The following is a 12278-nucleotide window of genomic DNA, read 5'->3' as shown; positions in this document are numbered from 1 at the left end:
CTGTTAACTATACTGGTGGTATTACCGGACATTTTGATAGTTTAAAGATGTATTGTCACTTGAAACACAAAAAAATGAAGGTAAAAATATTCTAAATTTAAATTGGCCATATTAAAGTACAATTAAAGTTATTCACTTTAAGTCGAAAATTCGAGCCAAAAACAACAATTTTACGTACTTAACAGCTAAATTAATTTGATTACATTTCGTCTGGAAATCGTCACGAGCGAAAGTAAACAAAGATTTCAAACCATGAGTATACATTATACATGATGCTAATTAGGATTGCTTACAACTCGTCACGGTTGAGAAGGTGTTTTCACACAGATCGCGAGGAAGTTTTATGATTAATGCATACCGAGTAGCCAAATAAGCTCGTTGCATTATTTCAATTTTTTCAATTCAATTCAAGGAACATTTATTCACGTCCAAAAGACAAAAGTAACAAAAACAAAATGGCAAGTGATAAAACAAGAAAATGGACGAAGGCAAATCCCAAAAAGATTTCAATCTTGTGACGGGATTGCCTTTACAAAATATTTAAATTAAGAGAAGAAAAAAATATAAATAAAGAAAATTAATTAATTAAACAATAAAGAAATACAAAATATATATAAAACCAGTAGATAAAAGTTGGAATAAAAAATTAAAAAAAAAGAACAGAAAAAAGTACAGCTGCATGGCATATAGCGAATATGATGACAAATGAGTAATAAAGATAGCAAGTCACGGAACATGGAAACAACGACCATATCAAACAGATCGATCAGTAATGAGACAAAAGGTAATTTTTAATGTTATTATTGAATGAATAGCGGTTAGCAGCACAGGAAATTGAGGGGGGTAAATTGTTAAACAATAGAGGTCCAGAATATCTAATGCTATGTTGAAAATAATTGGTGTTATGGTTAGGGATATATATGTTATTTCTTGTTCTAGTATAATATTTATGAACGGTATATTAGGAGCGAAAAGGTCGTTAAGATGGCAAGGGAGAAGTGAGTGAGTGGCCAAAAAAACAAAGACACCTTGCAGGGATAGGTTAATGTCCGAGAGTTTGAGAAGATTGAGTTTGGAGAATAAGTGGGAGGAATGTGACAGTGGATGAGCGCCAGATATAGTCCTGATAACTTTTTTTTTGTAGGATAGAGAGTTTAATGATGTTTGAAGGGTAAGTGTTGGCCCAGACAATGTTACCATAGCTCAAATAAGGAAGGATGAGTGTGCAATAAAGGGTCCTGAGAATATTAGTTGGGAGGAAGGAAGGAAGCCTAGAAATGATCCCAAGGTTCTTAGACACTTTGTTCTTTGATATGGGGTTTCCATGAGAGAGAGTTGTCGATGATAATGCCAAGAAATTTATTATACTTAACAGAGGGGATTTCTTGATTATCAATAACGACTTTAAGTGGGGACACATCAATACCCCTAGTCAACTGCGGGGTTCCGAATAGGATGTAACTACATTTATTATGATTGAGGGAGAGTTTGTTGGCAATAAAGTACTGGGACAAGGGGATAACGTTGGTATTAAAGGTGTCAAAAAGAGTTTGGAAATTTTTGTTGGCATGAAAAACTGTAGTGTCATCAGCATATATAAAAAAATTTAGCAGGTTTGAGGTTCGGTGGATATCATTAATGTAAAAGGTGAACAGAAGAGGGCCAAGTAAGGAGCCCTGGGGAACGCCACAGGTGATAGGGCAAAAATTAGAAATAGAGTTAAAATATTTAGTACATTGGGAGCGGTTAGTGAGATAGCTTTTGAAAACGTTTAAGGCGGGTCCTCGGATTCCATAGTGAGACAATTTAAAAAAAAGAATATTATGATCAATGGTGTCGAAAGCCTTGGAAAGGTCGATGAAAAGTCCGATTCCAAATTGACGATTTTCGAATGCATGAATAATTTTGTTAGTGAGGTCGATCAAAGCCATGGAGGTGTTATGTCCTTTTCTAAAGCCATATTGTCTCTTGAAGAGGATGTTATGTTTGCTGATAAATGAAAAAGTTCTATCATAGATAATTCTTTCCAAGGCTTTCGAAAAGATTGACAGGATGGAGATAGGACGATAGTTAGAAAGGTTGGATTTGGGGCCAGATTTGTAAACAGGGGTAACGCGCGCCAGCTTCAACCTGTTCGGAAAAACACCTTTGCAGAGGACAAGATTAAAAATGTGACACAAGGGAAGGGAGATAAGGTTGATAACATGTTTAATGGCTTTAGTATGGAAATCATCAGTACCAGGAGCTTTATTGTTATCGAAGGAAGAGATAATTCTTATGATATCATCTTCTAGGACGGGGGTTAAGAACATTGATTTCGGATTTGGTTGAGGAAGAAATTCTTTGAAAGAAACATTGTTAGGAGGGATTTTGTTAGCAAGGGAGGGTCCGATTTCGACAAAAAAAATCATTAAATGCTTTAGAAATAATGACGGGGTCTTTAGTTGGTACTCCGTTACAGTTGACAGGGGTATTGCCTTTGTGTTGGTTTCGGTTTTTATGGTTCAATAAAGAGTTAATTGATTTCCAGGTTGCCTTAATATCATTTTTTTGCTTGGTGAAAATATCATGAAAGTGGATTCTTTTGGCAATTTTGATAGTGGAGTTAAGTTTATTACGATATCGTTTATATTTGATTTCATTGGCAGGAGAAGGGCGGTGAAGAAATTTTGCATAGAGTTTATGTTTATACTTTATTGATTTTAGCAGTCCATTTGACATCCAAGATTTAATTTTTTTGTTCTTGTTTGTATTGTTCCTTTTCAGTAACGGGAAGTGTTGGTCATAAAGGGCTTTAAGTGTGTTATCAAAGAGGTCATAAGCAAAGTCAGGATCATTAGAATTAAGGATATCAAACCAAGTTTGATTAGAGACATCATGGTAAAAGTTGTTAAGAGACGTATTGTTAATCTGTCTGAGAGATGGGATCTCTTCATTGTTTGAGCTAGTGGCAAAACTATCAGAGAGGTTTGAAATATTAAAAACAGGGAGATGATCAGAGATATCACTATATAGCAGACCAATTATATGAGAACAATCAAATTGATTTGTAATAATATTATCTAATAATGAGGCTGTGGAATTTGTTATTCTGGATGGTCTGTCGATAAGTGGAAGATAGTGATTGCTAAACAGTGTGTTAATGAATTGACGGGCAGTATTGTCGGATTCATGTTTAAGAATGTCAATGTTAAAGTCTCCAAGAATATAAACATTTTTATTTTCTTTTGTTAAATTGGAAAGGACAATGTCAAGTTCAATTAAGAATTGATTTGGGTCAGAGGAGGGGGGTCTATATACAGTACCCACTATATGGGACAACCAACCAACGAACTTGTTTGCAAATGCCTTCAACTATATAACTATAAAGGTATTACATTATCATCATGTGAGAGTAATAGTATTCTTACAGAAATTCAAGAGGCTTTAGGAAAAATCATAGGTGTGAGGACCACATATTTACACTTATAAAAGCATATTAGCTACGCGTAATGCGGAAAATAAGTTAATATACTTAGCCTTCCTGGATTTCCGTAAGGCTTTTGGCGTAATTGCCTTTTGTCAATAGCATGGAATACTGGTATCCGTGGTAAAGTCTGGAAAATTATTGATAAACTTTATACAAATGTCATATTGGTTTTAAGTTTGATGATATTGTAACTGATTATTTTGATGTCGATGAAGGGGTTAAGCAAGGCTGTTTAGGGTCACCCTTTATAAATGAAAAAAATAAATAAAAAAACAAAATGTCTTGTTTTCAGCCAAATATGTTGACAGCAAATTGAAGACGGGGAACAAGGAAGCGACGGAAGAGGAATTGGAAAGACTGCTGGATAAAATTCTTGTAATCTTTAGATTCATTCATGGTAAACCACATGCTTTTTATAGTACATTACAACCCTTATTACCTCTTAATATTGGTCTCCTCTGAATGGGCGTTGGCCGCAATTGATAAACGTATATTTTTTAATTTCATACGCATATATATATATTGCCCTAAGTTATAGTGTTTAGTGTGAAACTACTAACTCTATTATAAAACATATACTTTGTGTCATAGGGAAAGATGTGTTTGAGGCATTTTACAAAAAAGACCTTGCAAAGAGGTTACTAGTCGGCAAGAGTGCGTCCGTACCATTAATATCATGAGAAATGTAATCAACATGCGAGTGAGTGGCCGCACGGTTAAGACAGTGGAACCATAATATGTAGCCATAATATCTGCAAGGGTTTGAGGCTTACTCACTCCATGGTTCTGGTGGTAGAACGAGTCTTCTCGGATAAGGATAAACACCGTAGGTTCAGTGTACACATCTGTTTCATGTGCACTTTAAAGAACCTAGTACGAGGTAGGGGGTTACCCCGGTGTACTACTATAGTACAGCCACTGATCTTAACTGGGCCCTCTGGGAGACCAGTCAGTCAGTCACTGAAGATAAATAATAATAACAAAACTAACCACATGAAATTAGTTCACACAGCCACTACTTTACAGTAGGCCATCTAGTAGGCCTCCTAGTTCTGTAATAATAATCAATTTGTTGATTGTGGAACTTACAAAGATGAAGAACCACAGCAACATAGCATTGGCACCATCTTTCAAATTATCCAAAATTCAATATAATTATAAAGCACTGTCTACACTATCAAAACTATAAAAAAAAGTGTGATGTGCCCATGGTAGTGATATGCTCAAATATGGTAGTGATATGACATCCCCATGTCCATATATGGACACATCACACTTTTTTGTCACATAAAGTTGAGCACTGATGTTTGTTTTTGTAGAATGTGGTGGAGCATTTACAAGTAAGTTGGAAGGCATGTTTAAAGATATGGAGTTATCCAAAGACATCATGGTAGCATTCAAGCAGGTAGGCTAACCACTCTCTCATTGCAACATTACCTTATTTCATTTGTCATATTTAAATTACAAGAAATAAAACAAGTAAAAAAAACCAACAAGGCAACATGAATTTGGATGTGAGCCCTCTGTAGTTTTCTTTTTAAAATGCTACTAAGAAATAAACCCTGCCAGATTAAAATTAAAATCCCTCCAACAAAAGTCTGGCATTAGAAATGGTCTTTTAAATCCTACTATTTAGAGGGAAATTAAATGTAATCTGTTTGGTTGGTCTGTCCATTTATGTGTATCTCAAAAACTGCAGTATTTGTCTGATTTTTTTCAACATTTCAATGGCTGTCCTACCCTAACAATACATTTAAACGTTTATTTTAAAGTTTTTTTAATTGGAGGGAATATTTGAATGAAATGTTTATTTGAGTCCACTTAAAAACTGTGGTCTATGGTCTCTAAATAAGATGGAGTCTTTAACTGGAGGGAGCAGCTAATGGTAAAGGATAGGTGATCATCCGGGCCACATTACAGCAGTCTTTAATTGGAGGGAGTCTGCTATTGTAATTATTAATTATTATTTATATTATGTATTTTGTACAGCATATGCATCACCAATCAGTGCCGGGCAATATTGAGATGACCGTCAACATATTGACTATGGGCTACTGGCCTACGTACACACCGATGGAGGTGCACCTGCCCTCAAACGTAAGTCATCTACCACTAATATAATATGTAAAAGTACGGCTTGAGCTAATATTTATTTTATTATTACACAGATGTAATTTATAGATAACTTCTTTAAAGACGTATTGTCCCTCAAAATCATGAAAAATAAAGATTAATAAAATGAGACTTTGAATAGATTATTTTGTAGCTTTAATAAAGTTAATCATTTCTGTAGAAAAAAAGCTGGAAAAATCATTAACAAATTATAAAAATAAATGCTTAAATTCAACCAAAAACCCATTGGCTGGCAGCCAATTTGACTATTTTTTGCTTTATATTAAATTTTTTTAGGTAAATACTTTTTTTTCGATCCAATTTTTGGTCAAAGGGGATAACTATTTGGCATCAACAGAAAAATTGTTAAGAATTACTGTTTCGACGTCACAACGATACAGGGCGCTGCATGTTGCTAGCCAACCAAAAAATTCGTTCAGCCCTACTATGTTGATAAACAGTGAGGATCTGTATTTATATCAAATTGTGTATCTTAGCTTGTTTTTTTTAACTTAAACTGTAGTTGAAGAATAAATAGATTGTTAAAAACAAATATTTAGTGATATTTTGAAATTTTAGTTTGTTTTTATTAAAAATGTTTTAAAATGACTACTCCAAACCATTGGTGATCTTGGAGTCACTCAGGCAGACTGAACGCATTTTTGGTTGCGCTAGCAACCACGCAGCGCCACTTACCGTCGTGACGTCAGCACCGTGATACTCTATAAGCACCTAAGCTAAACCAATAAATAAATTAAATATTAATTATATTATTTATATATTATATTATCAAATAAATTAAACATCAGCCATGTCATTTTCCCTTTCCATTTCTAATTGCTTAAATTAATATCTCGGCTATTTACATACAATACAAGGCAACCTAATATATTGACTCAATGTTTAAATTGTTTATTCAGAAAACATAATCTTTCTCGTAATGGATTTTTAAACATATTTCTTCATATTGATCCTAATATCAATTCATCTTCATCGAAATTTGCATCTGTGGATAAATGATAAATAAACTGTATATAAAAACAACATTAAAATATTAACAGCATTTATATGTATGTAAAATGTTAACAAAATATAGTTATTTATTCATAAAACAAATATTGAATGACTTATACTGGTAAGCATATCATAGGCTGCATAATATCTCTATGGTTGCATTTGCATAAGTTAATTATTTACACAGCATAGAGTATCCGTAGTATGTAATGGATTGTACTTTCTAACAGTTAACAGAAGATAATTAAACTAAATATTGCTGGTTGATGGTAGACATTGCAATAACACTGTTTGTATATATTGTGTTAAAACTGTGTAAAACATTCTCACTCCTGAGGACGATCAAAGCATATTGATCGAAACGTCGAGAAACTTAACAGTTCTTTTCAGAACTAATATATGTGGTGTACCGCAAACTTTATATCAACAACATGCAAGCATTCAAACAATATAAAACTATGTACTTTGAAGATCAGTGCACTAGTATTGAAAGTGCCTGCAGAATAAAGAAAGAAAGAATAAATAAATTTCTAAAAACAGTTAGTGAACAACTAATTTCACTCTTCCAAATATGGTAGTGATATGCTCAAATACAGTAGTGATATGACATCATCATGTCCATATTTGGGCACATCGCATTGACGGTTTTGTCACATAAAGTTTGATAGTATCGGAGGTTAAGGATGTTCATCCTGACTTCTCTTAAATAATATTACCTAACTTGCACATAGACCACAGTATATCATTCCTGAATGGATTAGGTATTGCCATACCATTAATTAAAAATCATAACTCTTTGTTTTGTTAATTTTTATTAAATAATAATAAATTCATAACAAAAATCTTGAAAGTTGTTGTTTGCGTAACATCCAATCAACTGTATGAAGCACACTATATATACGATATATTATAAGTCGACCATTATTATTAAAATGTATTATTAATGACTTCGAAAAGGCGGGCAAAGTTATACTCGGCCAGGACTATTAGAGTTATGATGCTGCCTGTACTCGACTTAAAATCACTAGTCTTGCTAAACATAGAGAAAAATTAATATTAAAATTTGGAGAAGCCTGAATCCTTAAGTCAGAGATACATCGTGATGTGTTGCTGCTTAAAGAGATCTAGATTACGTAACCCCAATAAGCACTAATAGAAACTCAGCTATTCCATATTATTATTTAAAAACTGAATGCCTCTTGTTAATAATTGTGTAATATGACCACCTATGAAACGTTAAAAATAATCAATTGAAGAGCAGTGCCAATAACTTTAAATTATTTATATTGTATTATATTTTATTATTCCCATTTTAATTGTATTTTTCAAAGTTGTTTTGTAATATAGTTAATATAGTATGTGTTTTGTCACAGTGGATATGTGCATTACTGTATATAGATTATTTTATTTTTTAGATGGTGAAATTACAAGAGTTATTCAAAACGTTCTACCTTAGCAAACACAACGGACGCAAGTTACAATGGCAACCAAACCTAGGTCATTGCGTCATGAAAGCCTCCTTTAAAAAGGTATTACAGTCAACTCTCCCAATACCTTTGGGCTAACCGAATATGTCTGGTTTTCCGGAAAGTCTGGTATTCAGAATGTGTATTTAATGGTAAAAATGAATTTGGGACCTTTTGGACCTCAAGAAAAAAGTCTGGTTTTGGGAGAGTTTTCAGAGAGTCTGGTATTGGAAGAGTTGATTGTATAATATTAAAAAATGTATTGTCCCCCAAAATATGAAAAATAAAGATGAGTAAAATCCAATTTTGAATAGGCCATTTTGTAGATTTAATCAAGTTATTCAATTCTTAGCCGATTCCCTGTTTAATTGTATAACTATATGAAAAATTAATTGATTATTTTTTTATATGAAATGTTTGCTGTTATTCGGTCATGTGCTGTCATAATTTATTTTGTATTTATGTTTTTTTTCTTTTCCTTAGAGTATGATAGAACTCAGCGTATCATTATTCCAAACTCTTGTATTACTTATGTTTAATGACAGTACAGAGTGCACATTAGAAGACATTAAACAGGCAACAGGAATTGGTAAGCTTGTATGGTGACTTGGTTGTGAAGTGCCTGCCTTCCAATCATATGGTCCGGGGTTCAATCCTGATCTAGCTCCAATGTTGTAACGTACTCTTTTAACTCGACTGCTTTAGCCTCAAATGAGACTAAAGTTATGTCTACACTATCAAAGAAAATGTGTTGTGCCCAATATGGTAGTGATATGACATCGTCGTGTCCATATTTGGGCACATCAATTTTTTTTTTTCACATTAAGTTCAATAGTGTAGACAGAGCTTTTGTTTATAATTAAATTATAGTTTATCTATCCTATCCTATTTTTTTTTTATTTCTTGTTGTTGGATGTGTTTAAAAAAAAATTAGTAATTATAAAGAATTCCTAAATTTATAAATTCCTCACCTAAAATAGGCTAGAAAATCCTTTTTAGGCTAGTATACACAGCTAAATGTTTACAGGATTTTTTTATAATTTTTTTCAGAGGATAGTGAGCTCCGAAGAACACTTCAGTCTCTTGCTTGCGGCAAGGCTCGGGTGATACTTAAAACTCCCAAGGTAAGGATTAAATTTAACAGTGTTAACATTTTTAAATACGTTTTTCATTCTTCTAAAAATTGTAATTTTATTTTTATTTTATTTTAGAGTAAAGATGTGTTTGATGGTGATAAGTTTGTTTACAATACTCGCGAGAGTTTCTGTCCCATTTTACGATCTCTAAAGACTAGAATATTGATTAATAGATTTTTGATTGATATAATTGATTGATAGATTATTGGTTGATTGATTGATTATTGATTTATTGATAGATTGAGGAGCAAGTGAATACACAGGAACGCGTCTTCCAAGACCGACAGTATCAAATTGATGCAGCAATTGTGCGCATCATGAAGATGAGGAAGAAGCTAAGTCACACACTATTGGTCTCAGAGCTCTATAACCAGTTGAAGTTTCCAGTAAAGGTAAGTGCTGTTTTTGTCACTTTTGATTCCCAGTGTGCAGATGTTTGTTTTTTTATTGTTGATTACTACACAACCAATCACATTCTTTATATTTTGCTTCACTTTTTTTGTTTTGCCTTTATTTTTTATATACATTTCATTTTTTATGTGCTTTTAATTTTTCATAAGGAGGCACTTGCATCATTCCTCTTCAGTTTCAATTCCACGTATTCCTAAATAATTAAAATAAATAAGATAAATAATTCATTCAAATCATTTTGTATCTTTATTTTGGACTTTAAATTCATAGAAAACAGCACATAAATAACAAAAGTCAATCCACAAATTAGACATGAGTTTAACTTAACTTGACAACAAAAGCTCTTTCATTTTTTAACCTAACCTAATATTTTGTATGAAGCTATATAAAAATGTTCTCGTAAATTTGGTAAATAAAGAGTACATTAAATTTTAGATGAGTGAAATTTATTACAGATTTTAAATATAGAAGTGATTGTTAAGCTCTGCTACACTATCAAAAAAAATATGATCATCTTGTCCATATATGAGCACATCACATTTTGTTGTCACAAAGCTTGATAGTGTAGACAGAGCTTAACTCGGCAAGTTTTCACGATTGGAGTTCATCCTTACATGTTGCTTTTTCTGCTTGCTTAGTACCTGCTTGCTTATATATGTTTGTAGTACTATGATGAATAAAGTATTTTTTTTCTTTTGTGTGCTTGTGTTTTTTCTTCATTTCATGACAGCAACCTTAATCAACAAGATAAATAAGGAAAAATAATAATTGTAGTAGTAGTAGTGGGTTGCATTGTAAGCTAGGTTGTGAATATGGTTATATTATATGGTCATCATAGTGTCATATGATGTCCCATCATGTCTAGGAGGGTCGCGTCACTTATGGTCGCAACCTCCCCTGTAGGATTACATATCCTGTAGGATTACATGTCCTGTAGGATCACATGTCCTGTAGGATTACATATCCTGTAGGATTACATGTCCTGTAGGATCACATATCCTGTAGGATTACATGTCCTGTAGGATTACATATCCTGTAGGATTACATGTCCTGTAGGATCACATGTCCTGTAGGATCACATGTCCTGTAGGATTACATATCCTGTAGGATTACATGTCCTGTAGGATTACATATCCTGTAGGATTACATGTCCTGTAGGATCACATGTCCTGTAGGATCACATGTCCTGTAGGATCACATGTCCTGTAACCCAACAATTTCTAAATTGAAAAAAAAGTATTATTAAAAATAAACTAAATATAGGTAGATTTAACTAATTAACCTGATTTTACCCAGAATGCATTTGTTTTTATTCGCAGCCAACAGATTTTAAGAAACAAATAGAAAGCTTGATAGAGCGTGATTACATGGAACGAGATAAGGACAGTTCCAATCAGTACCATTACGTAGCATAGACAATTATATACAAATTCACACAGCAAATAAATATAATTGTGTGTGTTCTATGGCAGTTGAAGGACGGTTGCTGTGGATGTGGGATGACTAAAGCTCTGTCCACCCTATCAAACTAGTGTGATGTGCCCAAATATGGTAGTGATATGCCAAAATATGATAGTGATATGATGTCATCGTCTCCATGTATGGGCACATAACATTTTTTTGTCATTATAAAGTTTGAATGTGTAGACAGAGCTTCATCGTACAGAGACAATAATCATTATTATATACATATGGATGCTTACACATCGATGTGGTCATGTCTTCTGCTTTTTAAGGATGTTTCCACTTTGATGCAACGCAATGACTTAAAGAGCACCAAAAGTAATCATCCAGTCTAGCGCTTGTGATTGGTCAACAGTGCCCATATATGGACTTGATGTCATACCCCTACCATATTTAGGCACATCACACTTTTTTTTGTCAAACTAGTTTGACAGTGTAGACAAGGCTTAAGCATTCACAGATTATCATGAAATCATCAGGTGATTGGTAACATTGTTGCATCATACCATCCAAAGGTCATCCATGTGGTTGGAACGGTGACCTGATTATGTTTAATATCACAAGAAGTTGACTGCTGTGTATTTTCTGGACAATTTCGTCCTTCTACGGCTGCTGTGAAATACTTATATTACAAATACTATATATTATTTGCTTCTTTGGTATTTAAGAATTTCTGTGACAACTTATCCAATTATAAATGTATTTTTTTGTTTATCCGTAATCAAAATGGCGCTCGAATAGCCTTAAGTTGTGTTTACATTAAGCCTGGATTTGGTTCCATGGCGGGAGTCTGAAATGCGTTAGTGTGAACAGATGTATTATAAAGCTTGATTCCTACTATGACTCAACGCAGTGAAGATATTTAGAGCACTCAAAAGCGAACAACAACCGGTTACGTCATTGTGTTGCTCACTTCTGATTGGTCAAATTACCTACGGGTTACGTCATTCTTTTGCTTGCTTCTGATTGGTCAAATTACCGACGTAGCCGGTTACGTCATTGTGTTGCTCACTTCTGATTGGTCAAATTACCTACGTTGCGGGTTACGTCATTGTGTTGCTCGCTTCTGATTGGTCAAATTACCTTCATTGCGGGTTACGTCATTGTGTTGCGCCTCGGTGAGAACCACAATTTGTCACAATTCTTTATCTGGCCACCGTATCGGAATTTGAACTCACTGTGTGAATGCAGCTTTATGACGGTATA

General features: G+C 33.6%; 1 protein-coding gene across 1 annotated transcript; it reads left to right on the top strand.

Moving 5' to 3' along the window:
* Nucleotides 1-3745: 3745 nt before the first annotated feature.
* LOC140043896 (cullin-4A-like) lies at nt 3746-11116 on the top strand (the record flags this gene model as incomplete). The annotated part of the gene is given in 11 exon segments (XM_072088374.1): nt 3746-3866; nt 4061-4154; nt 4685-4701; nt 4789-4874; nt 5459-5566; nt 8011-8124; nt 8545-8650; nt 9112-9185; nt 9273-9327; nt 9399-9589; nt 10928-11116. Coding segments are annotated over 11 exon segments (1062 nt in total), but the record flags the coding sequence as incomplete, so codon positions are not given.
* Between the last annotated feature and the right edge of the window lie 1162 nt (nt 11117-12278).

Source organism: Antedon mediterranea, chromosome 1 (genome assembly GCF_964355755.1).
Source record: "Antedon mediterranea chromosome 1, ecAntMedi1.1, whole genome shotgun sequence".
Lineage (NCBI taxonomy): Eukaryota > Metazoa > Echinodermata > Crinoidea > Comatulida > Antedonidae > Antedon > Antedon mediterranea.
The sequence above is the reverse complement of the archived record's forward strand: the minus strand, read 5'-3'. Positions and strand labels throughout refer to the sequence as shown.